This window comes from Eretmochelys imbricata, chromosome 3 (genome assembly GCF_965152235.1).
Source record: "Eretmochelys imbricata isolate rEreImb1 chromosome 3, rEreImb1.hap1, whole genome shotgun sequence".
NCBI lineage: Eukaryota > Metazoa > Chordata > Testudines > Cheloniidae > Eretmochelys > Eretmochelys imbricata.
In genome coordinates, this window is record NC_135574.1 from 45,069,066 (window position 1) to 45,096,731 (window position 27,666).

At 39.7% G+C, this 27,666-nt stretch overlaps 1 protein-coding gene across 1 annotated transcript in view; it reads left to right on the forward strand.

Moving 5' to 3' along the window:
* The window catches only part of MCPH1 (microcephalin 1), a 237,573-nt gene that overhangs the window by 27,048 nt on the left and 182,859 nt on the right, over positions 1 to 27,666 (forward strand). Inside the window, 3 exon segments of the mRNA XM_077811576.1 lie at positions 1,866 to 1,952; positions 11,203 to 12,537; positions 21,439 to 21,548. Coding sequence (XP_077667702.1) covers positions 1,866 to 1,952; positions 11,203 to 12,537; positions 21,439 to 21,548 — 1,532 coding nt within the window.

Here is a 27,666-nt window from a genome sequence, read left to right on the forward strand (position 1 = left end):
CAACTACCTGAGAGGTGGTTCCAGAGAGGATGGTTCTAGACTATTCTCAGTGGTGGAAGAGGACAGGACAAGGAGTAATGGTCTCAAGTTGCAGTGGGGGAGGTTTAGATTGGATATTAGGAAAAACTTTTTCACTAGGAGGGTGGTGAAACACTGGAATGCGTTGCCTAGGGAGGCGGTGTAATCTCCTTCCTTAGAAGTTTTTAAGGTCAGGCTTGACAAAGCCCTGGCTGGGATGATTTAATTGGGGATGGGTCCTGCTTTTGAGCAGGGGGTTGGACTAGATGACCTCCTGAGGTCCCTTCCAACCCTGATATTCTATGATTCTATGGTCCTGCCACAGTGCAGGGGGCTGGACTTTAACTTCTCAAGGTCCCTTTCAGCCCTACGTTTCTATAATACTTCATAATAACCAGCCACATACCACTCTGTCACACTCCAGTCATGAGCAGCAACTTGGTAAATTTAACATTTTTGTTCCTGCTACTAAAAACATTCCCACTAACCACAGAAATACTGGAAATTCTTAAAGATTCTTCCCACTCCCTAGTGCTATTATTTTAATATTCCCTAATATGTCTATTTAAATACTATCTGACGTTTCATACTTTAACTGAAATCCGTGATTGTCAGATAACATAAACTGCAGTGGTTCTGCTGATATGCATAGTAGAATTATGCAAGTAACACTTTGTGAGAGTGAAATCTTATTTAATCACATTTCTTGACTCATGTTTTTTTAGATTTAAAAATATATATTTCATAACAGAAACATGCTATTTTGCAGAATCTGTTTTTGTTTTGAAGTATGTTTTATGGGAATAAATTTGTTTAAAACAAATTGAATATTAAAATATTGATTTTTGTAATAGTATAGTCCTCTGGTTTTGAACAAAATTCCACAAATATGGACCTTTTTGAAAATTCAAACTAAACCAGCTTTTTCCTTTTTTTTTAAATTTTTATTCATATACTTAATGTCAGGTCACTGTAAAAGGGAGAGCTCATGATAGATAAAAATCGTATGCAATCTAAATGTTACTAATTTACTATACAAAGTAGCATTGGGTGGTCTGATTTGAAATAACTGATTTAAATATTTTTTTTAAGAAACAGGTTTAAATTGGCTTGTGGCTATATTAAGCTGTGCAAATTTGTGCTATTTGTAATATTAAAATTTACAATGAACTGAAGTATAAACACTGTATTTGCAAATGCTACAACTGGTATTTGAATTTACAGAACTATCTGCAGAATTCAAAACAATGAAGATTAAGGCCTCGATCCAGCAAACATTTAAGCACATCCATAACTTTACTCACATAAATAGTCCTACTGATTTCAATGGGATCATTCAAGTGCTTGAAATTTTAGTAGGTGCACGAGTGTTTGCAGCGTTAAGGGCTAAAATTGTATTTTCCCTTAGTGGCATAATTTATCTTTTCACTTCAAATTAAATTCCCTTCACTGTTTACAATACAAAGCTATTTAGACTTTCAGTACTTTAACAAAGCACTTGTGAACTTGTTTATACCCACAGGCCAAAATGTTCAGAAATAGGAGCCTAAAGTTAGGCTTCTAAACCCATACTTAGACACCTAAAAATATTTAGGGAGGGACTGAGATAGCCAGGTTGAAGCATTTTAGCTTTCTTGACTTATGGAAGTTTAATATATCAGAAAATGGTATTGGTTGCAAATATATCACAGGCCTGTTTGCTTATAATTTTGTATGTGCGTGTTTTGCCTCACAGTAAGGATGTTAATGATGTCTTGGATTTGTCTCTTAGCATAGATGAGCATTTTAAATTTGAAACTTTCCTAGGGAAAAAAAGTGTAATAAAGTATTCATAAATTATATTTTAGCTTCACAAATGTCTACACTTAATTCAACACAACCTGGATATGGAGAGTCTCTTGGTGTCACCAGTTCTGCAAGTGCATTGCTGCCAGGTAAATAATGTAATTTTAAGTTCTGTGAAATATATTTTTTAAAATTTTAAATGTACTAAGTAAAAAAATTTATTCTAGATAATTTGTATTATAGTGTAGTGTGACATACTCAGGTTTTGACTTCAATGAGACAACCTTTCTTATATAGCACTTTTTATTAGCATATCTCAGAGTGTTTCACAATCCTTAATGTGTTGTGAGGATAAATATCCCTGCGAGATTTGGGAAAACATGCTTATATTTGAATACAAGTGGTAAAAGTAAGCAAAAAGTTCTCCCCTTGATTTGAAAAGCATGTAAAGTGTAAGAACTGTAATGAAAGAGCATGAGGAACAACATGAGGTAAATACCCATCCTTGTTCTTGTGGCTTACTGTCTTGGTTCGCTATTGGTTATCTTTTCTTTTAGTAGTGCTATATAAACTTTTGTGTGTGTAGTTCAGACAGTCTGATGCTGGAAGCAAAAGGAGAACTTGAAGACAAGGCCGTTGTGGAGAAACTAAATGAATCCTTTGCATCAGTCTTCACTCAGAGAATGTGCGGAAGATTCCCACTGCTGAGACATTCTTTTTAGGTGACAAATGTGTGGAACTGTTCCAGATTTAGGTGTCTTAATTTTTTACAAGCTGATAAATTAAACAGTAATAAATCACTAAGCCCAAGGGTTCTGAAGAAACTCAAATATGAAATTGCAGAACTAGTAACTGTGGTATGTAACCTATCACTTAAATCAGCCTCTGTACCAGATGACTGGAGGATACCTAATGTAATGCTGATTTAAAAAAAAAAAAAAAAAAAAAAGACTCTAGAGGCGAGCCTTTCAATTAGGGCTGTCAAACTGTTAAAAAAATCGTGATTAATCACAAGATTTAAAAAAAATCACAATTAATTGCGGTTTAAATCGCACTGTTAAATGGTATTCTATTGTTTTTAAATATTTTTGGATTTTTTTTTACATTTTCAAATATTGATTTCAATCAAAATACAGAATACAAAGTGTACAGTGCAAATTTTTGCAATGTAAAAAAGAAACAAGAAATAGTATTTTTCAGTTCACCTCATACAATACTCCAGTGCAATCTCTTTACATAAAAGTGCAACTTACAAATGTAGATTTTTTTTTTTTGTATTACATAACTACACTCAAAAACAAAACAATGTATAACTTTATAGCCTACAAGTCCACTCAGTCCTACTTCTTGGTCAGCCAACCATTAAGACAAACAATTTTGGTTACGTTTACGGGAGATAATGCTGCCTGCTTCTTATTTACAATGTCACCTGAAAGTGAGAGCAGGGGTTCACATAACACTATTGTAGCTGGTGTTGCAAAGTATTTACGTGCCAGATATGCTAAACATTCATATGCGCCTTCGTGCTTCGGCCACCATTCCAGAGGACATGCTTCCATGCTGATGACTGGTTCTGCTCAATAACTGTCCAACACAGTATGGACTGACGCACATTCATTTTCATCATCTGAGTCTGACGCCACCAACAGGTGGTTCATTTTCTTTTTTGGTGGTTCAGGTTCTGTAGTTTCCAAATCGGAGTGTTGCTCTTTTAAGACTTCTGACATGTTCCATGCCTCCTTCTCACGTTTTGGAAGGCACTTCAGAGTCTTAAATGCTGGATTGAGTGCTATAGCTATCTTTAGAAATCTCATATTGGTACCTTCTTTGCGTTTTGTCAAATCTGCAGTGAAAATGTTCTTAAATCGAATAACATATGCTTAGTTGTCATCCGAGACTGCCATACCACAAAATATATGGCAGAATGCAAGTGAAACCATGGAGCAGGAGACATAAAATTCTCCCTCAAAGAGTTCTGTCACAAATTTAATTAACACGTTATTTTTTTAACGAGTGTCATCAGCATGTAGGCATGTCTTCTGGAATGGTGGGTGAAGCATGAAGGCGCATATGAATGTTTAGCATATCTGGCACATAAATACCTTGCAACGCAGGGTACAAAAATGCCATGTGAACTTCTGTTCTCGCTTTCAGGTGACATTGTAAATAAGAAGCAGGCAACAGTATCTCCTGTAAATGTAAACGAACTTGTTTGTCTTAGCAATTGGCTGAACATGAAGTAGGACTGAGTGGACTTGCAGGTTCTAAAGTTTGACATTGTGGTGTTTTTGAGTGCAGTTATGTAACAAACAAAAATCTACATTTGTAACTTGCACTCTCATATAAAGAGATTGCATTATAGTACTTGTATGAGGTGAATGGAAAAATAGTAGTTTTGTTTTTTACAGTGCAAATATTTGTAATAAAATATAATATAAACTGAGCACTGCAGACTTTGTGATCTGTGTTGTAATTGAAATCAATATATTTGAAAAAGTAGAAAAACATCAAATTTTTTATTATAAACAATAATAAAAAGTGACAGGTTTCAGAGTAACAGCCGTGTTAGTCTGTATTCGCAAAAAGAAAAGGAGTACTTGTGGCACCTTAGAGACTAACCAATTTATTTGAGCATGAGCTTTCGTGAGCTACAGCTCACTTCATCAGATGTATACCGTGGAAACTGCAGCAGACTTTATATATACACAGAGAATATGAAACAATACCTCCTCCCACCCCACTGTCCTGCTGGTACCAGCAGGACAGTGGGGTGGGAGGAGGTATTGTTTCATATTCTCTGTGTATATATAAAGTCTGCTGCAGTTTCCACGGTATACATCTGATGAAGTGAGCTGTAGCTCACGAAAGCTCATGCTCAAATAAATTGGTTAGTCTCTAAGGTGCCACAAGTACTCCTTTTCTTTTTGCGAATAATAAAAAGCAATTTAAATGTAAGTGTGATTAAAACTGTGATTAATCATGATTAATTTTTTACTCGAGTTTGTTTTGAGTTAATCGCTTGAGTCAACTGTGATGAATGGACAGCCCTATGGGCAATTATAGGCCAGTAAAGATAACTTCATTACCATGCAAACTGGTTGAAACTATATAGTAAATAACAGAATTACCAGACACAGATGAACATGGTGTGTAGGGAAAAAGTCAATAGGGCTTTCTAAAAGGAAATCATGCCTTACCAATCTATTAGAATTCTTTGAGGTATTCACCAAGCATGTGGACAAGGGTGATTCAGTTGATATTGTGTACTTGTACTTTTTCTGAAAGCCTTTAACAAGGTCCCTCACCAAAGGCTCTTAAGCAAAGTAAGTACTGCTGGGATAAGAGGGAAGGTCCTCTCATGGATCAGTAACTGGTTAAAAGACAGAAAACAAAGAGTAGGAATAAAGGGTCAGTTTTTTCAGAATTGAGAAAGGTAAATAAAGTGTGTGACTGGTTCCCCCTAGGATGCCACTTGAAACTAGGATACCACTAAGCCCCCCTGACCTAACAGCCTAGGTTCCCTTTACACTGTACTGCTGTCCCAGCCTGCCAAGCCCTCTCTCAGCCTGCAATTTTACCAGCACACATGCAGGTAGGGACACACCCAGCTGCAGTTACACAGAGATGCTGTGATCAGCTGTGCGTGGGGAAGCTTCAGCTAAGGAACTTTCCAGATACTCAGATACACCTCATTCCCCCTTTCCCCCCCGGGTGTAAACCCAAAATTTTACCTTCTTACGCTGCACAGAGGACTGTGCAGAGTAAGCTCATGAAATTCACCCCCTCCCTCAATGTGGAGAGGAAATATCCAACAGCTCTCTGCCCTGATTTATGATTTCCCCACACACACTGGTTTTAGACAAAGCAAAATCAAGTTTATTAACTACAAAAGATAGATTTTAAGTGATTATAAGGGATAGCAATATTAAAACAGATTACCTAGCTAATAAACACAAACTAAGCTTAATATACTACATAGATCAGATATGAATAGCAAATTCTCACTCTAAATGAAGATACCAGCATGTTTCAGATTCTAAAGGGGCAAGCTGCACTAACTTACAGCTTGGAATCTCCAGATGTTTCATTCACAGGTTAAAAATCCCTTCAGCCTGCGTCCAGCACTTCCCTCAGTTCAGTCTTTCTGTTCCTTAGGTGTTTTCAAGAGTCTTCTGGGTTGGGGAGTCAGTAAAGAACCCCCATGATGTCACTCCCCTTCCTTATATAGCTTTTGCATATCACAGGAACCCTTTGTTTCAAAGCTTGGTTCCCACATCTGTCAGTTGAAAAACACTGGTATCCCAAGATGGAGTCCAGCATCAGGTGACTGGGCACATGACCCTGTAGTGTTACAGTAGCCATAACTCGGAGTCTGTTTGTAGCGTCCCCAGGTTCAGGAAGATAAGCTTCTTCTAAGGCCTGTTGTTTTCCTAATGGCTCATTAACCTGAATGGGCCCTTCTTAACCAGCCATCTAGACTGAGAGTCTTTTGTCTAGTGGGCGTTACCCAGGTGTAGATATATTTGTAACACAGATACATAGTCAATATTTCTAATACAGATACAAAAATGACACGTGCATACAAATAGGATAATCATTCAGTAAATGATAACCTTTCCAGTGATATCTCTGTCATGGAGTCACCGGGCAATGCTCTGGAACTACTCCATACGAAGCCAGTCAGGACTCTGGGGAAGCCGCCTCTCTCTGAGCAGACTGTCTCCAGGCCAAGAAGCTTACACAACTTTGGCCTTCCTGAGACTGACCTTGGAGCATTTAGCATCCTCTCTTTGCACAGTGTGTTTCCTGCAGTGAGTCCGCACCAGCGGGGCGACTGGGGAAGCCAGAGGGCCCTGCACCCCAATTCCGCAGTCAGACATGACTCTTAGCCAGCCAGAAGGTTTATGAGAAGACAGGTGTACATGGTCTAAAACAGAGCTTGTAGGTACAGAGAACAGGACCCCTCAGTCAGGTCCATCTCGTGGGGTTGGGAGGCCATTTCCCCATCTGGGCCTCCCTCCATTTTCCCAGCCAGCTCCAAACTGAAACTCTCCAGCCCTTCCCCCAGCCTTTGTCTCTTTTCCAGGCCAGGAGGCCACCTGATCTCTTTGTTCTCCAATACCTTCAGTGGCACCTTGCAGAGGAGGGGTCCAGGCCATCAGTGGCCAGGAGACAGGGCATCAGCCATTCTCTGTGCAGACAGCATCACACTGGCTCTGCAACAATCACCCAGGTTATCCCACCACCTAGATACTTAAGAACTGCATAGGGGAAACTGAGGCACTCACACAGCATTCAGAGAAAACATTAAGAACATTCCCACTTCGTCACAACCTCACATGACCTATCTTGCATAAAATACATCATAATTATGCCAGTATCATATCATATATATATCTATATATATATACATATATATAAAATAATGTATCTGTGAGGAATATGGGGTTCAGTGTCACAAAACAATCTGTAGTAGGACTAGTGCTATTCAACATAGTCACAAATGATCTGGAAAAGTGGATGAATCGTGAGGTGACAACGTTTGCAGATAACAGTATTACTCAAGATAGTTAAATAGAAAGAGGACTGTGGGGAGGTACAAAGAGCTCTCGCTATACTAGGTCACTGGGCAACAACATGGGAGATCAAATACAATGTTGATAACTGGAAAGTAATGCACGTTTGAAAAAATAATCCCAAGTACACAGACAAAATGATGGGATTTGAATGAGCTGTTACCACTCAAGAAGGAAATCTTGGAGTTATCATGGATAGTTCTTGGAAAACATCTGCTCAATGTGCAGTGGCAGTCAAAAGAGCTAACAATGTTAGGAACAATTAGGAAAGGGAGAGAAAATAAGAAAATCATAATGTCACTCTGTAAATCCATGGTATGCCCACACCTTGAATATTATGTGCAGTTCTGGTCACCCCATCTCAAAAATATATGTAATAATTTGAAAAAGTACAGAGAAGAGCAACAAAAATGATTACGGGTCTCGAACAGCTTTTATAGGAGAGATTAAAAAGACTGGGATGGTTCAATTTAGAAAAAGACGACTATGGGGGGATATGATAGAGGTCTATGAAATCATGAATAGTGCGGAGAAAGTGAATAAGGAACTGATATTTACTAAATAACACAAAAAATAACGTGTTATTTACTCAGTAATACAATAACCAGGGTTCAGCCAGTGAAATTAATAGGCATCAGGTTTAAAACAAACATAAGGAAGTAATTCTTTACACAATGCACAACCTGTGGAGCTTGTTGCCAAGGAATGTTGTGAAGGGTATAATTCAGTTCAAAAAGGAAATAGATAAGTTCAAGAAGGATAGGTCCATCAATGGCTATTAGCCAGATGGTCAGGGACGCAAGCCCATGCTCTGGGCGTCTCCAACCCTCCAACTGCCAGAAGCTGGAACTGTGACAGGGGACCATTCAATAATTGTCCTGTTCTGTTCATTCCCTCTGAAACATCTGGCACTGGCCACTGTTGGAAGACAGGATACTGGGCTAAATGAACAATTGATCTGACCAGTGTGGCCATTCTTATGTTCTTACAAAACTTCCACACATACTGTAATGAACATATGGAATATTTTACTGAAGGCCATATAAACCAAAGTATGCAGCAATCTATTGCAGTAATAAAATGACAATATGTTTTTACATTTTCTTGCTCATGTTTTATGGTTACAGGTTAATCAGCGGCAGTATCGTAATCAGGGCTGCTGCTTAAGAAGCTAGATGCTTGCTTTGTATGATGTGCAGTATAGGAGATGACTTGCTGAGAGCTGCTCAGCTTTCTTTCATGCTCATCTGCCTATTAATCTTGTTGCTGGCACATGTAACTATGGCCTCATGCTTATTTTTTGTATTTGATGCAGCTTCTATGTTGGAGGCAAGAGCAAAGAACTAGATTTAGGTTGTAGCAATTGATCAAAGTAGAAAGTAAGATCTGCATAGCCATAAGAATTGTCATAATGGTAGATAGTTCAGTTGCCTGTCTAGTGTCTTACTCCTGACACTAGGCTGTACCATATGCTTCTTGCAGATGTTGTGCCTGTCACTAATGTACCATGTGGGTATTCTATAATTAATAAGAAAGCAGAGGGTTATAGGTATGTAAGAGTGGATCTGCCCCTGCGAATACAGCATGTGTTGGATTATTGTCATGATATGTCCTTCTGTGGCTTTGCTTTCAGTTATAAACATAGCAGTGTCTGGAGAGCAGTATTGATATTCCCATAAAAGAAGAAGCTGCCCTCTCTCTTTCCCCCGTAGCCTATGATCACCATCTTTTTGTCTGTACTGTAGGTTCCTTCAGGAATCTGTTGCAACACTAAAGCCACAACCAGCACACTTTTGACAAAGTGTGGCAAAGAAAAAGGAGAGATTAATTATAGTGTAGAAAGACTGCCATAATCCCCTGAAAAATTCAGATTTCTGTTTAGTTACATAACTGCAATAATAATTTCATCAGCACCTCTTTTAGAAAATGTTTAAAATTCAAATGCTTTAGTAGAATGAGCTGCAGTATGTAGATTTTTAGTTTGGTAGTGGTTAAAGTGATAATACAAATAATTTCCTCATTGTTTAAGGAAGAAGCTTCAGATGCTGTTTTTAACTCAAATTAACTTAATGTGGTGGATTGGCCCCGCCCCCCCTTCTGGGATGCCACCTCATGTACTGGGATTTCACTGAGCCTCTTCTGCTCAACCAGCCTGGGTTCGCTCTTCCTGATTTGCTGAATTAGGTTCTCTGGCCTCTTGCAGTGTGTGTGTGTGTGTGCGCGCGCGCGCACACACATGTAGGGTCACACCCTGCTGCAGACACAGACTGAAGTCAGCTGTGCGTGAGAGGGCTCCCCCAGCACTCACGTGCACACACCTTTTGGGAGATAAACAGTCTTGCACCGTAAAAAAAAAAAAAATCTGCACAGCGCAAGCTCATGAAAATCCGCCCTCTTTCTCGCTGTGAAGAGAGATGTGCATGACTTCTTCCCCATTCCGGTTAGAAATTACATAATCTGGGTTTAATAATAAACAAAATAAGTTTAACTACAAAAGGTAGATTTTAAGTGGTTAAAGGGATAGCAAACAGAACAAAGCAGATTACCGTAGTAAATAAACAAAAGCCAAAAACTGAGTTTAACACACTAGATAGGTGAGATACAAATTAGCGAATTCTCACCCTGAGTGATAAACAGGCTAGCAGATTCTTAAAGCACAAGTTGCCTTGGCTTTCCCAGGTTTCCATACACCGGCTAAAGATCTTGGCCTGGGACCATCATTTCTCACAGCTCAGTCTTTTTGTTCTTCAGGTGTTTTCAGGTGTGGTATTTTCGGGAGAGTCAGGACCCCCATGTTGTCATTTGTCCCTCTTTTATACCTTCCCCCCACTTGCTGGAAAGCTTTTTTGCTGTGACCTGGGTCAAACAGTTCTCCTTGTGTAGAGCTATCTCTGAGGGGTTTCTGTTGCACACAGTTGCTGGAGTAATCCTTTTGCTTGTGTGCATTTAAAGCCACTAACATTGTTTGGCCTCATTCAGTGTAGCACATTTGAAATATAGAGACATGGTCAATATTCCCAGCTTCAGATACAAAAATGATACATGCATACAAATTGGATAAACATATTCAGTAAATTATAACCTTTCTAATGATATCTTACAAGACCCATCTTGCATAAAGTATATCTTAATTATACCATATACATATCAATAACATATTTCTATGAAGAATATGGAAGTGTAACGTCACACTTAATTTTAGACATGAACTGAAGTCCTCTCTTTTATCTAGTATGTGCCCTTTTGTTTATGTCGGTTAAGCACAAATATGGATTTCACTTTCAGTTGCTGTCTCAGGTGTCTGATATGTTATGTGAAGTTTCAGCTCTCGTCTCCTCCAACTCAGTTAATCAGGATAATAGCCATATCATACTTAAATCAAGACAGCTAATAGACTTGTGCAATACCTATAAAACTTACTGTAATTCTTGTGGGAGAGCATTTCATTATAAACATAACTATTGCAATAAATGAGTATGTGTTTCAAAAAAGTAAGTATTGATATAGGGACCTCAGGTTTCTCAGAGCTGTTCTAGAATAATCAAAACTCTTCTAGTCTGTATCTGAGCATTGGTTTGCTAGAGTTCTGAAAAGGTTCTTTAAAATTATCACATTCTTCCACCAAACACTTTATAAAGTGAATATTGTAAGAGGAAAAGTACAGAAATGCATTTTTTCAATATTTAAGTGAAAATCTTAGCTGTGTGAATGTTAAGTGGCTAAATCTTCGGACAATTATTTTAGTAACTTCCCACATACTTCACTAACTTTTCTACTGTTCCATTTTGTTAGTGTTTATACTGCTGTTGTTAATGTCTTGCAGAAGAACACATCAGTGATTCTTTAAACTTGAGTTTTGATGACATTTGGGGAAACTGTAAATACAAAAATCAGAAACCAGCATCAGCTGAAAGTGATATTTACGTTTCAACACCTGCATCAGAGCATTCTCTGTTTTCAAGCAGTGACCAAGGGAATTTAACTCCAAAATCATCTAACAGAAAACATTTAAGCAAAAAACTAATTTTGCAACGCCCTCTAGAAGATAAACTGTTTGCTAAAAGGAGAAAATCTAAAGTCTCCCCTGACCTAAATCAGTGTGGTGAAGATACTCTGACTTCTGCATTGGTTTCAACCAAAAGTTCTTTTCTCCAGGAAAAAGACTTGAGTCACATCACTCTTTCCCAAAAAATTGTCCAATTGGAAGCTGCTGCAGTTACCACAGGTAATCAGTCTGATTCATTAGTGAGCAATGAAGATTCTATTAATATGCATTTGGGTGACATAAATATTCCTGTTGACACAAGGGATTGTAGTCTCCGATACAAAATAAGGGGAAAACCAAAAAGAGAAAAATATAATATGAAATTGACCACATTGGCGTTATGTAAGAGAGAGTCTGAAAATGAGTTTCTTCTAGCAATGACCACACGTAACAAGTCATCAGACATAGAGGAAGCTTCATATGAAGACTTTTTTTCACCTTCTAATTTGAAGAAAAGTGAAATGCATGTAAGACACTTCCCTTTGCAAGTTCAGCAGAATTCGCCAAGTGCTCCTGAAGTGAGTTGCAAAAGAGACTTTTTAAGCCACAAACAGGATAGATTGTTTGAAGGGTCAGATAAACAGTGCATTGCTCTTTCCAATAAAAGGAAAAGAACTGTTGAGACAAGTGGTGTTTCAACAGAGAGTGACTGCAAGCTAACTGAATTTTCAGAAAGTACAGTAAATGTGACCTTAAACTGCATGTCAGGTGGAGTAAACACTGAGACTGCAGAAGCCCTGGGTTCTAGCCCTCTGAATCAACTGCATCAAAATGTTCAGAAAATAACCTGCAGAACTAGCGTGAATAGCTGCCCTCAAGCTACTGGTAAGTTGCTCCATTCAAGTGAAAATTCAAAGATGCAGCATGATGATGCATTAAAAATGCTTGTGCAACTAAATTCTGAAATGGACTACCATGTTGAGGGAAAACAATGGCTTTCAGAAACTAGACTACCAGAAGAAAATACTGTATTGATGACATCAGATTCTTTAAAAAGTGACAAAATGGGTGCAGTGAAGCCAAAAGAACACCCACTTACTTTTCCAGACTCTGCAAATACAGAAAAGTCAACAGGAGAAAAGAAGGAAATCCTGCTCAAAAAATGCAGTCCAAGTATGTGAACTTCTTTTTCCTGGTATTTGGCACACTATAAAAACCCTGTGCTATTTTTCTTGTGTATCCTAAGAAACGGTATTATCATGGTTAATTATACTGTGATTTTACAAATTGTCCATATTATATAGTATTTAATTTGGAGTGTATATACCTTTCAATCCACCAGTGGAAAAACTCCCTTTAAATAAAATTGTGGTAAAAATCAGCAGGGGGAGATGCCCGTAAAAATATAAGTTGAAAACTTGCATTCCAGTAACTCATGCCATCGGTGTGGATGGAAGTGAAGGAGTGAGTCCAAGAGATATGGATGAATGGATTCAACTTAGAATTTGTTTTTCAGTATGTTGCAAGCTTAATTTTTAAGTCATCAGATTTTTTTTATTATTGGATAATCATTTAAGCTGGTTTAAAAACTACTAGAATCATTCTGGTATTAGAATATACTAGTATGATACAATACCATAGGAATTTCCCTGCAAAAAATTACTGCCTGTTGTGGGTACACTATTTTTAAAATTTGATATTTTTGACTTTTGAATATGGGAAAACTTTTTCATATAAGGTTAATTTCATTTTGTAAATTTAGTTAGACTTTTGTAAAAGAGTGCTAGAATGTCTAAATTTTATTATTAAAAACTTCATGCAAAGTTTTAGTGCACAGCAAACATAGCTGATTATGAATCATGGAAAAAAAGCCCAAGTTGACAGAGAACCTTAAATATAGCTGTATGTATGGTATCTCTACACCTCAGGCTACTGGTTTGGCTTAATTAATAAAATAAGTACCAATATTTTTAGGTCTGAAGTACCCCACAATTGTATAGCTTAAAAAAAATAGCTTTTGTCGCAAGTTTAAACCTAAATGATTATGGAGATCTATTTTTTGTGCCAGGTACCCAAACTTAGAAAATGGTCATCAAATTAATACCTTTCCTTTGTTCTTTTTACAAGATAAGCATAAGGACATCAAAGGTGCTTCTTCCAATTGTGTGGTTTTAAAGTTAGATATCTACATCAATTGCTTTGATTAACTTATAAATTCTAGCTCCAGATACAAAAATGAGCATGTCTTTGGGGGCACTCTGCTTTAATTCCCAAAGAAGAACTTTCAAACTTTGGCAAACTTGAAAATACAATCAATTTACTGAGCCTTTATATTTTTCTGCCTCCTGCTGCTGTTTGAAAATCTGTTTTTTGGTTAAGAACTTTCATTACTCAAGTTCTGCTTGATCAAATGATGTTATCTGACATTTACAATTGTTACTGTTTTCTTTGTTGGTGCTTCTGATGTCACATGTTCAGCCTTGTGACTTCACTGCAGGATCAAATAGAGCCTGAGTTTGGGGAGCCCTTGTTTAAAATCATTTGAAAGGGAAGGAGCAATAATAAAAAGAATAAGATTTGAATTTGTGTAAATATAAAGTTATGTGAAACACAAGTCCCACTTAAACTTTTAGAGTAGTTAATGTGGTGAATTTTCAGACTGAATCAGCGTGGTTATTAAATATTGGTGGCTTGTAAATAAAGCCTTCATTTTTATTTTGGATTGATTGTGAATTCCCTTCTAATGCAAGAGAATTTATTTGTTACTTTTTGTTGAAATAGTAAAAAATTTGTTAACTTTTATTTTTGTTCCTATGTTCCAGGTAATTGTTTGAAAGTGTTACATGCAAATGTTAATTAGAGCTAGCAGAGAGGAAACTGCTGTGTTTTTTAAAATGCTGAAAAAAATCTCTGATAAAATAAATCTTTGACCTTTCTCCTGAAACATGTAGACAAAAAGTAATCCAATATCCATGATGACAGAACTGATCTCCTTTCTGCATAAAAGATTTGTCCCTTGAAAAAAAATTTTTTTTGCTCTGGATACACTTATGCTAGAGTTTGAAACTTGGAGGAAAAAAAGATTTGAAATATTTCTCTTTCCTTTGGTTATTGGCAAAATTCCCATTGACTTCAATGAGAGAATACTTATTTGCAATGGATCCTCAATTCTGCCTTTGCCTGAGCATGTTGTTTTCCACCATCAAGACTTGTGTGAGCAGTTGATAAAATTTTTATGTGCAAACCATTTGTGGCCATAGATGTGAGTGCACAGGCAAGTGAAATCTGGGGTCTGACAATTCAGGTCCCCTGATCTGACTTTGCAAACTGTGCACAATTTCCCAAGCAGTTCACTTTTATAAGGCGCTGTTCCCACTGTTGTCTGTGTCTCTTCCTGAGCTGTGTAGGAATAAGAAAAGCTACGGTTAACATCTTACAGTGCTTTGTGATCAGTGACATTTGCACTGAACACAAGGGAGAGAATCGGTGGTTTCCTCATCTGTGAATAAGAGTTAATGGAGATGCAGCAGTATACACTATTTTCAGTGACCATTAATATACCATGAGATAAGGGAAGCCTAATGGATTTGCTAATTATCGAATTATGTAAAACTTACTTAATTAAACTATACATTTTATAGTAATACAATTTCCATCAGTCTGGTTGTGATTTATTTTTTGATAGGGATTAGATAATTTGGTGTTGTACTGTGGTCTAGAATGATCTATTTAATTCCTATAGCTACTTACCTAAAAACCCCAGCAATAAATGATAGGTGAGGCAAGGAATGGAACATTAATAGATTTTAAGAAAGATTAAACATTCTTCAATTGTTCAGATGACACTTGAACATAGGATTCTTTCATATTCTTTTTAGTCTTTCTGAATTAAAACTTGGGACTTGAGTGATTTTTTTTTTTTAAGATGCTTTATAGTGAATATAGAAACGATACATTCTCTTATGTGGCAAAAACTGTAATTTGCTCTGGTCCCCTATAGTCTTGTGGATGGAGCACAAGGCTGAAGAATCAGGAGTCCTGAAATCTCTTCATCGCTGCTATTTGCTTGTGGTGACAATGGGCAACTTTAGTCCCATTTTTTTGGATGGGAGCTCTGGGGGCGGGTGAGGGGGGTGTGATGGGAGCTCTGGGGGCGGGTGAGGGGACTGTCTTGAAGTCAACAGGAGTTTTGCCACAGATTTCAGTTGGGCCAGGCTTTCATCCTGGGTGTTCAGCACTGCTGATATTTGAGACATACAAATTTGAAAATACTAGCCTTAATTTCTTTACTTCATTTTTCCACCTCTGTAAAGACACAGACACTTTAAGGCTGGGTGTGCGTGTGTGTGGTTATATTACAGCTTGTCACGGGGTGTCAGGTTGAGGCAGACAATTTAAGAGTAGCTATGGCTCAAATGGCAAGAGTAACTAGGGTGTTCTCTGTCTTTAGGGCAGCTTGGCCTAGTGGCTAGAGTCCATAGGGCCACCATTGCTCCCAGGGCAGTGTGGCTTAGTGCCCAGAGTCCTTGGAGCTGCCCTTGGGCAGTCATGTCCACCCTACACGTGCCTGCACCCAGCGGTAAATGTGGGGCAGGATAGGGGGCTCCCGGCTCACCCTACCCCACCAGATCCTGACCCAGGACCTTATGAAACCCAGTCAGGCTTGTTTCCCATTTCAATCTTCGTATTCCCTGGGCTGCCTCCTACCCTTGATTCTGGCTCCATCAGGTCCTTTGGAGGTAGTGACCTCCTGTCGCTCTGTTCCTCTCTAGCTGAGGGGAGTTCCAGCTCAGATGCCGTGTCTTCAGCCTTGGCAGTCTGGAGCTCCAGCAGTTCTCTGGCAGGAGCCTGCAGCATACGTCCACACTTGTCCTCAGTCAGTCCAGCCTGGGCAGGGCTGCTACCTTTTATATCCTGCTTCCAGCTAGAGCATGCCCAGGAGGGGCAAGGGGCATGGCCTCTTCAGCCCACAATGTGTTGTCAATCCCAGGTGGGCCAGTGCGAGGTAGAGATACCCAGTCCCACAGCTACATATTATATTTCTTAAGGTTTTTAATCTTCTACTTGTAAATAAATATTTTATATAGGCTTGTCAAGCAATTAAAAATTAATCGCTATTAATCTCTCAAAAAAATTAATCACGCGATTAAACAATTATAGAATACCATTTATTTCAATATTTTTGATGTTTTCTACATTTTCAAATCTATTGATTTCAATTACAACACAGAATACAAAATGTACACTGCTCACTTTATATTCTTATTACAAATATTTTCACAGTAAAAAACAAAAGAAATAGTATTTTTCAGTTCATCTAATACACATATTGTAGTGCAATCTCTTTATCATGAAAGTTGAATTTACATATGTAGAATTATGTACAAAAAAGCCTGTATTCAAAAATAAAACAATGTAAAACTTTAGAGCCTACAAGTCCACTCAGTCCTACTTCAGCTAATTGCTCAGACAAATGTTTGGTTACAATTTGCAGGAGATAATGTTGCCCGCTTTTTGTTTACAGTGTCACCTGAAAGTGAGAACAGGAGATTGCATGGCACTGTTGTAGCCGGTATCACAAGATATTTACATGCCAGGTGCGCTAATGATTCATATGTTCCTTCATGCTTTGGCTACCATTCCAGAGGACATGCGTCCATGTTGATGACGAGTTTTGCTTGGTAACGATCCAAAGTAGAACAGACTGACATATGTTCATTTTCATCATCTGAGTCAGATGCCACCAGCAGGTTGATTTTTCTTTTTTTTTTTTTTTTGGTGGTTTGGGTTCTGTAGTTTCCTCATCGTAGTGTTACTCTTTTAAGACTTCTGAAAGCATGCTCCACACCCCATCCCTCTCAGATTTTGGAAGGCACTTCAGATTCTTAAACCTTGGCTTGAGTGCTGTAGCTATTTTTAGAAATCTCACATTGGTACCTTCTTTGTATTTTGTCAAATCTGCTGTGAAAATGTTCTTAAAATGAACAATATGTACTGGGTCATCATCCGAGACGGCTATAACAGGAAATATATGGTATTGTGCGGGTAAAACAGAACAGGAGACATACAATTCTCCCCTCAAGGAGTTCAGTCACAAATTTTATTGCACTATTTTTTTTTAACGCGCATTGTCGGCATGGATGCATGTCCCCTGGAATGGTGGCCGAAGCATGAAGGGGCGTACGAATGTTTAGCATATCTGGCACGTAAATACCTTGCAACGCCGGCTACAAAAGTGCCATGCACATGCCTGTTCTCATTCTCAAGTGACGTAAATAAAAAGCAGGCAGCAGTATCTCCTGTAAATGTAAACAAGCTTGTTTGTCTTCGCGAGTGGCTGAACAAGAAGTAGGACTGAGTGGACTTTTGTAGGCTCTAAAGTTTTACATTGTTTTGTTTTTGAGTGCAGTTATGTAACAAACAAAATTTACATTTGTAAATTACACTTTCACAATAAAGAGATTTCACTACAGTACTTATATGAGGTGAATTGAAAAATACTGTTTCTTCTGTTTATCATTTTACAGTCCAAATATTTTTAATAAAAAATTAATAAGTGAGAACTGTACACTTTGTGTTCTGTGTTGTAGTAGGTTTCAGAGTAGCAAACGTGTTAGTCTGTATTTGCAAAAAGAAAAGGAGTACTAGTGGCACCTTAGAGACTAATAAATTGGTTAGTCTCTAAGGTGCCACTAGTACTCCTTTTCTTTTTGTGTTGTAATAGAAATCCATACATTTGAAAATGTAGAAAAACATCCACAAATATTTAATAAATTTCAATCGGTATTCTATTGTTTCACAGGGCGATTAATCGCGATTAATTTTTTAAATGGTGATTTTTTTTGAGTTAATCGTGTGAGTTAAGTGCAACTAATCAGCAGCACTAGTTTTATAGTTTTCTATACATAGAATCATGAATATCAGGGTTGGAAGGGACCTCAGGAGGTCATCTAGTCCAACCCCTTGCTTATCCCAGCCAGGGCTTTGTCAAGCCTGATCTTAAAAATATCTAAGGAAGGAGATTCCAACACCTCCCTAGATAACGCATTCCAGTATTTCACCACCCTCCTAATGAAAAAGTTTTTCCTAATATCCAACCTAAACCTCCCCCACTGCAACTTGAGACCATTACTCCTTGTTCTGTCATCAGCTACCACTGAGAACGGTCTAGATCCATCCTCTTTGGAACCCCCTTTCAGGTAGTTGAAAGCAGCTATCAAATCCCCCCTCATTCTTCTCTTCTGCAGACTAAACAATCCTAGTTCCCTCAGCCTCTCCTCATAAGTCATGTGTTCCAGTTCCCTAATCATTTTTGTTGCCCTCCACTGGACTCTTTCCAATTTTTCCACATCATTCTTGTAGTGTGGGGCCCAAAACTGGACACAATACTCCAGATGAGGCCTCACCAATGTCAAATACAGGGGAACGATCACGTCTCTCAATCTGCTGGAAATGCCCCTACTTATGCCATTGGCCTTCTTGGCAACAAGGGCACACTGTTGACTCATATCCAGCTTCTCGTCCACTGTAACCCCAAGGTCCTTTTCTGCAGAACTGCTGCCTAGCCATTCGGTCCCTAGTCTGTAGCGGTGTATGGGATTCTTCCGTCCTAAATGCAGGATTCTGCACTTGTCCTTGTTGAACCTCATCAGATTTCTTTTGGCCCAATCCTCTTATTTGTCTAGGGCCCTCTGTATCCTATCCCTACCCTCCAGTGTATCTACCTCTCCTCCCAGTGGAGTGTCATCTGCAAACTTGCTGAGGGTGCAATCCACACCATCCTCCAGATCATTAATGAAGATACTGAACAAAACCGGCCCGAGGACCGACTTTTGGGGCACTCCACTTGATACCGGCTGCCAACTAGATATGGAGCCATTGATCACTACCCGTTGAGCCCGACAATCTAGCCAGGTTTCTATGCACCTTATCGTCCATTCATCCAGCCCATACTTCTATAACTTGCTGGCAAGAATACTGTGGGAAACCGTGTCAAAAGCTTTGCTAAAGTCAAGGAACAACACGTCCACTGCTTTCCCCTCATCCACAGAGCCAGTTATCTCGTCATAGAAGGCAGTTAGATTAGTCAGGCATGACTTTCCCTTGGTGAATCCATGCTGACTCTTCCTGATCACATTCCTCTCCTCTAAGTGCTTCAGAATTGATTCCTTGAGGACCTGCTCCATGATTTTTCCAGGGAGTGAGGTGAGGCTGACTGGCCTGTAGTTCCCCGGATCCTCCTCCTTCCCTTTTTTAAAGATGGGCACTACATTAGCCTTTTTCCAGTCGTCCGGGAATTCCCCTGATCGCCATGAGTTTTCAAAGATAATGGCCAATGGCTTTGCAATCATATCCGCCAACTCCTTTAGCACTCTCAGATGCAGCGCATCCGGCCCCATGGACTTGTGCTCGTCCAGCTTTTCTAAATAGTCCCGAACTACTACTTTCTTCACAGAGGGCTGGTCACCTCCTCCCCATGCTCTGCTGTCCAGTGCCGCAGCCTGGGAGCTGACCTTGTTCCTTGCCTGAATCCTGGTCTATGATTGGGGCCCATAGGCACAAATGTAATTCAAATAAAATATATATATAATAAACCAATAATGCTAAAGCTATGTAATGCTACTCTGCATTTAAAAGGACACTTTAATTTAAATTAAATCCCAATTTTAGCTTTTCCATATGAAAGGATTTTACCTGAAATGTAATATTAAGGTATATGCCTTCATGAATTAGTGAGAAATTTCATTATGTAAATATTACTCTGCAGTGCTGGAATTAAAATTTATCAGCTTTTTTCTGTTCTATGAGAACCAGAATGTGACACTCTAAAACCAAGTGAAACTTACTCATAACTTAGATGATAAAATTAAAATAGTAAGGCACAGACATTAAATAGAAGAAATGGTAGAACACTTAACTAGATTAAAACTGAAAAAATTTAAACACTAATAATGGATAAATGACACTCTTTTTGTTCTTAAATTACTTGCCATATTTTTGTCCTTTTAAGAAGTCATTTTTTAAAATGCTTGATAGAGAATTTGAAAGTTTTAGATTTTACTAATGAAGATTTTTTAAAAAAAAATCATTTGTACGATTCATTTTGCTTGGTCAAGTTTTAAATGCAGTTATATTCATGAATATTGATTTAGTACACTTTTGTATTTTATCCCCTAAAACAAATAGAAAATCAGCTTATTTTGGGGGAGTTGAATTTCGAATACCTGGGGCACTAAACTTTCTTTAACAAGACATTAACATTTTGAAATGAAAAATTGTGCAATGGCCTAGACTAGACTCTAGAAAATTAAATTGGCAATAATGACCTAGTTAAATCTTCAGTAATTAAACCTGCATTTATGAAAAGATTGATCAAAGAGTAAATATCTTAATCAGGCAAATTATCTTCTCAAAAGTGGTTTTGACAGCCCTGGAGACTGAAAGTTATTAAATCACAGAACAGATACAGCACAGGCAATGACAGTGCATGGTTCCTTTTGGCAGCCTCCCTATCAATGTGCTGTCTTCTTCTGGAGGGCCATATTTAGAGTAGTAGCTAGGCTCCATGCCCATTTAGTCCTCTTCCTGATGACAAGGTGCCAATTGCGTTTGGGGGTATGATTTGAAAATAGGTCTGAGACCGCCAATTTATTTTAAATAGGCTAATGTACATTGACATATAAGGGAAAATTCAAACATCTGTGCTTTATAATCCCCAAATTTAGGTTTTGTGTGGATACAAAGAAATTCTGAATACTTTTCTAAATAAAAATGCCTTTGTGTGTTTTGAAAATCCAGATACTGTATCATTGTACCACTGTGCATGAGCCTAGAAATTGAGAGGCTAAACCAGAGACATAGGATGGTAAATGCACTGTCATAGTTCGAGTGAAATAGAAAAGTAAACATGACAAATGTTAATATGCAAATTATATTTTGAAAAGATTTCAATCCTATTTGGTGGTACTTGGGTGAAAAGCTTTCCAAAACCTTTTTTTAGAAATTTTTTTTTTTACCAGATTGCACCTTGCTTTCCCTGCTAGGTTCTAAACTTGTAATGCACTTGGTTTTTAGGTATTGAAAATAAAACTTCAGTATGTGAGGCTACAGATGGCTCTTGTGAAGGTTTTAATGAAAAGAGTAAGCCCAGTGGGGAATCAAAGAAAACTGGGAGAATCAAAAAGGTCAGTCTTCGTAGACACAATGGCAAGACCATTTTTTATATGTAATATATAATTTTAACATCTTTAAAAGATAACTGTCCTCAGTATGCAATGCAAAATGATCTATTGAATTTTGTCATTTTTTTGTTTATATTTTGGGTGAATATTGAATAGGAAGGCCTAGACGGCCTACTCTAGTGAGGCTTGACTATGTATGAACTACATCATATGATTGTCAGTGTATTAGAATATGACTTGGAAACATGCCTTAAGTTTTTCTTTATCAGAGAACTACTAATTGTGATATTTTTAGCAGTTGTATTGTGAAGCATCCATTTAAACAAAGTGGGTTTCACTTCTATGTGATGTATAGTACTAAACAATTTATGGTTCAAGCAGGACTTGAATGTAAAACTTGGAAGATGAAGCATCACTATAGAACTACTGTCACTTAATCCTTCTAGTTTTTCACTTTTTAAAAACCTTGTTCTTGGTAAATGTAAAATTGATTAGCAGCAAATATAACTGGTAAAAGTAAATTAACACACTATGTACCAAATGGAAGAATGAAGATAAAGATGGCTGAAGTTTCTTGCAGACAAAATCACCCAGAGAGAATGCAGAGAGATGAAGTATAAATCAGCTAAAGTAGGATAGAAAGCTAGCTCATGTGTTTCAATGAATGTCTGTCTAAAGAATTTCAGAGATCTGCTGATCAAAAGATCTGTTTTCCTTCTACATTGAAATATTAAGTAGGTGCAATTATTAGAGAGCTTCCAAATTAAATGCCACTCTTGGTAGCAACTTGCTGGACTAGATAGACCAATGGTTGCTTTGGGTTGACTTTATTTCCTGCCTTTATGCTGCTTGATTCTTTTAACTGTTCACATACAGATTCTCTTTAAAAAGAAAGAACAGACTTGCTGAAATCGCAGCTGTTGCTATATTTGAAGATTTCTGGTCCACTATTTTGAAGAATTTAGTCAGAACCATCTCATGATTTGCCACAAAAATATGACACTGTATTGCACCCCCAGAAAATATCACCATTCAATCTTTGTTAGGACTACTTACAATAGCAGTGATTGAGATTTTGTATCAGATTTGTTGTTACTGATTCATTCATCTTTAGTCTGTGTAAATTATTTACTACCACAAGTGTATACAATAGTTCCAATTTTATCTCATTGCTCTTATCTATTTTGGGAACCTTGTTTATCTTAACTTTTTTTTTGCTTGCTTAGTATTAAGCATATTACATAATGCAATATACAAGCAGTATAGCAGAATCTATCTCATCACAATACAAATTCAAAGGCTCTTTCAAAAGTTCATAAATTGCTATTGCTTCCAGTCTAATTGAACCCAAGAGTGGTTCTGCAGAATTCCAGTTGTATAAGGCTGTGTTTGATCTTGCTATTGTAGTTACAGGTACTCATTTTGAAATGTGATCTGCTCAAGTTATTATTTAACCTGTAAAAAACAGTCGGGGAACAATATAATCTATAGTTAATTTTCCTTCAAAAGTTTGTTTAGAATCAGGACTCCCATAAGAAGTATTTTGAATGATAATTGACTTTAATACAGTCTCACAAGTGAAAAGGTTGTCATTATATTAACTGGGATTGAAGAATTGTGTCTCCAGCCCTCGCTCCTTCTCCATTAGTGTTGAACATCAATGATGCCTGTACTGTCTAGGTGAGATGTAGATTTCTGCAAAGTGCAGTATCTGTTGCTCCTTCCCACCCAGAACTCGAGAAGCCTGGGAGCTTCACCTATGAAAGCACCTGATGGAGAAGGCTATGAGGCCGCTCTCTGATCCGGGTCAGGGAGACCTCCCTATACATCAGCCTCAACTGACCAACAGCGCCCACCAAGTATGTGCCAACATCTAAGCCCCAAGACTCTTCTAGAGCTCCCCATGAGACTAGAGGGCACTCTCATGGGCATAAGGACAGATCCTCTTTGAGGACTGTCCATAAGAAACATGGTTCCCACCACCACCACCACCACCCCCACAAGCCACTTCAGGTCGGGTGGGACGTTATATTTTGACCTTAAAGAACTGGCTCCAGTGAAGACTCCCAGATTAGAAGGTAAAGCACGTGAAAAGAAAGATCAATCAGTCACCTTGGTACGAAAGCAAGAGGATAGGCGTTGGCTCATTCAGTCTGAGTGCTGGTCTGGACCCATCATCAGTAGAGCTTTGATCATCTAAAGACGGTCCAGCTGCCACAGGTGCACCAGGTTCTTCAGACTTGACTGCTGCACTCCCTATACTCCTGGAGGAATTCTATGCCAATAAATCTTAAAATTCTGCACACAATATTTCAAAGTTCTGCGTATTTTATTTGTCAAAATAACAATATAATCATGCCTCCCCCATGCAGATCCTGGCAGCAGTCTTCCCTTGCCGCTTCAGAGAAGCAACCATGGTACCGGGATCGGTGAGCGGAGCAGACTCTGACACTGGGGGAGAGCAGCAGGTGTCCACTGCAAAGAAGGCAGTCCCAGCCTCTTCCCCAGTGGTACAATTGTTGCCAGATGAGGCAGTTGCAGGGCCTGGGCGGGCTAGCTCACCCGATGACTTCAAGGAGCACCAAGCAATGCTGTGAAGGATGGCCTTGAATTTGGGCTTGGAGGTGGAGGAAATGGTGGAGCAATTGGACAACCTATTCAATGTGTTTACGTCATCAACCCCCTCACAGGTCGCATATCCTGTGCACAAAGGGGTTCTAAAGATAGCCAAGGCCTCTGGCAAACCCCATCCTCTATCCCCCCAACTTCCAAGTGGGCCTAAAAGAAATATTTTGTGCCTGCTAAAGGGTTTGAATATTTGTATACCTACCTGCCCCTGAGATCGCTGGTTCTGTGGCCAATGAAAGGAGCAGGCGAGTTCCACTCCCAAAAATAAAGATGGCAAGAGGTTGGACCTTTTCAGAAGGAAAGTTTATTCGATGGTCAGCCTTCAATTTAGTGTGTCTAACCATCAAGCCCCACTGGGCAGATACAACTTTAATTTTGTTGGACTCCCTAAACAAGTTTAAAGACTCCCTGCCTGAGGACCTGGGCCAGAGGTTTGCCACCATTTTGGAGGAGGATACCACTGTGGCGAGGAGCTCCCTCCGGATGGCCTGGGATGTGGCCAATTTGGCAGCATTTCAAAAATGGGTCTTCGGCCCCCTTTCATTTCTGAATTAAGAAATAGCAGGAGTAGAACCCTTTTCCCCTCATGTCCCGAGGGACCTCCTCCGCTTCCAGCCATAGGTGGTTTTCCACTTCTTGAATGAGGAGTTGCTCGTGGGAAGTGTCCCTGAAGAGGACACTGGGAAAGGAGGGAAGGCCGAAAATTACAGGGTGTTGCCCAGAGATATTATGTCAAGCACCCAGCAGTTTGAGGTTACTCGCAACCAAGCAGACCGGAAGGTGGCTGAGGAATGACTAGGGTGCTGGATCCTGAGGCATGCTTGGGCGCCATCCTTGAGCGCACCCTCAAAACTAGTGCTCTGATCCCCTTGGTCTTTTGAGGAGCTCAGCTGGACAGGTGAACGGGAAGTAGGGGGCAACAGTGACAGCTGAATGCCATGACTTCATCTCTTTTCTTAGAGGAGCCCTGACGGGGAGGCTAAGGCCTAGAAGATGGGGGTGGCCTGAACTGTCTCCTCACTGATTGCAGTGTATGCAAACCTAGTGAGTGGAGGGTAGCTTGAGTGTCCTTGAGTCCATGCAGCCTCGCAGCCATTTGCTCCAAGAAGAGCCCACTCCCATCAAAGGGAAGATCCTGGATGGAGGACTGCATTTCCTGGGACAGACCCGAAGATTGAAGCCAGGAACTCAGCCCCATCACCCTTTGTGGCCCTGTCGCTGATTGTGGTTTCCAGTGCCTTGGACCTTGGCTGGGGGGCCCACCAGAGCAATCTCAGCACTCAAGGCTGTTGGTCCCAAGACAATCGTTTGGCCTGCCAGGCTTTTCTGCCTTACCTGAAGGGCAAGGTGGTGCAGGTCCTGATGGACAAGGCCAGAATGTTTTACATTAGCAGGTAAGGCAGAGTCCGGTCGTCAGCTCTTTGTCAAGAAGCTCTCTGTCTGAGATTTCTGTGTGCAGCATGCCATTCATCTCATGGCTGCACACTTCCCCGGAGCCAGGAACATGGTGGCAGATTGCCACAGCACGACCTTCTCATTTCGCCACGAGTGATCTCTCCAACCGGAGGTGGTCAGCGTGATCTTCCGAAGGTGGGGGACTCCCTGGATGGACTTGTTCACTTCTTGGCAGAACAGAAAGTGCTACATATTCTTCTTGATTTGGGGGATTGATGGGGCTCCCTATCAGACGCCTTTTTGCTCCCATAGTTGTGGGCTCTAATGTACGCCTTCCCAAGGGTGCCATTAATCCATAAGTTCCTTGTGAAGGTCAGACAGGACAAGGCGAAGGTTGTCCTAATAACCCCGGTTTGGCCTCATCAATGCTGGTTCGGCATGCTGCTGGACCTCTCTGTGGCCACCCCACTGCGACTGCCACTCTGGATGGATCTACTGTTTCGGAACCACAGCACTCCTTTGCACCCGAACTTGGCAGTGCTGCACCTGATGGCTTGGCTGCTGCATGGCTAAACGCACAAGAGTAGCCCCAATCCCAGATCCTGTAGGGCTGGGTGGCGGCCCTGGACTCTGTGGGGCCGGCTTAGCCAGCAGCCCAATCCTAGACCCCCACCGGGCTGGGCAGCCTGGACCCCGCTGTGCAGGGCAGCCAGGAACCCAGTCCCCACCGTGCAGCCCGGCGGTCTTTAGCACACAGTTGGGCCGTAGCTGTGTGTTAATTGGGCCATGGGTTGAGAACCGCGGGACTAGATGATCTCAGTGGATCCTTCTGGCCTTATCTGTGAATCTATAAATTTCAGAAATATTATAGGTATAGTATATAGCAGGGGCTCTCAACCTTTTTCTTTTTGAGTCCACCCCCCCACTCTCCAACATGCTATAAAAACTCCCCGGCCGACCTGTGCCACAGTAACTGGTTTTCTGCATATAAAAGCCAAGGCCAGCGTTAAAGGGTAGCAAGCAGGGTAGTTGCTTGGGGCTGTGTGCCAGAGGCGCCCCTGCTAAACTACATTGCTCAGGCTTTGGCTGCAGCCCTGGGTGGTGGGCCTCCGGGCCCTGGACTTCAGCCCCGTGCGGTGGGCTTTCAGCTTTCTGCCTGGGCCCCAGGGAGTTTAATGCTGGCCCTGCTTGATGGCCTCCCTCAAACCTGCTTGTGGCCCCCTACGGGGCCCCGGAGCCCAGGTTGAGAATCACTGGTCTATAGAGTATCCCATTCCCAGCAAATTTCCTGTATACAATCGTCTTACCACTGTTTACCACTTTCAGATATTAATACACTTGTTTGCTTTTTTACCATCTATCCCAGGGTGTCTTACACCTTCTACAGAGGGGGCAAATTCCTTACTTTGTCTCCTGGACCATAAATATAAACTTACAGGCTACATTAGTATCCTTAATTTACAGTAGAACTCACACTGATAATCAATCAGTGGAGGCTTGCACAAAGGTAAAATATAGCTTCTATGGCAAACAACTGAAAGTTTAGTTACTGTTGTTGGGTACCTAATTGTTATTTTGAGGTTGTCATTATCATGCCAGAAAACCAAAGCAATTCAGTGGGCTGCAGCTGCCTTGTTGATGAGTCAGTATAAAACTGAATCTGTTCCCCTTTTGGCATGAAAATCACCAAGAGGAAAAGCCACTGCTGATGAGATCCTCCCATTTGGGATATTTAACTTTTGGAAAATGACTTTTGCAAGCTAACTGATATCTGGCATAATTCTGTATGTCGGAAACAGTCTAGTTTACGGAACTGCATTTTAAATTATATCCATACAGCTCTTGAAGATTGTTGTAAATCTCTCTGAACAACAGATTTCCTTTTTCCATTTCATTAGCAATTGACATAATTTTTTGTATTAGTAATATAACTCTTTTATTAAGTGAATTAGTTTGTATGTTTATGTCTTTATACATTTAAATTAACCACTTCTTTATGGATGCATATTGTAGGTTGAAGAGAATCTGTTAAGATTTATTTTACCTCTTTTGTATATTAGACTTATTTAAATAGTTGTGCCTTTCTTCATTACAGAAA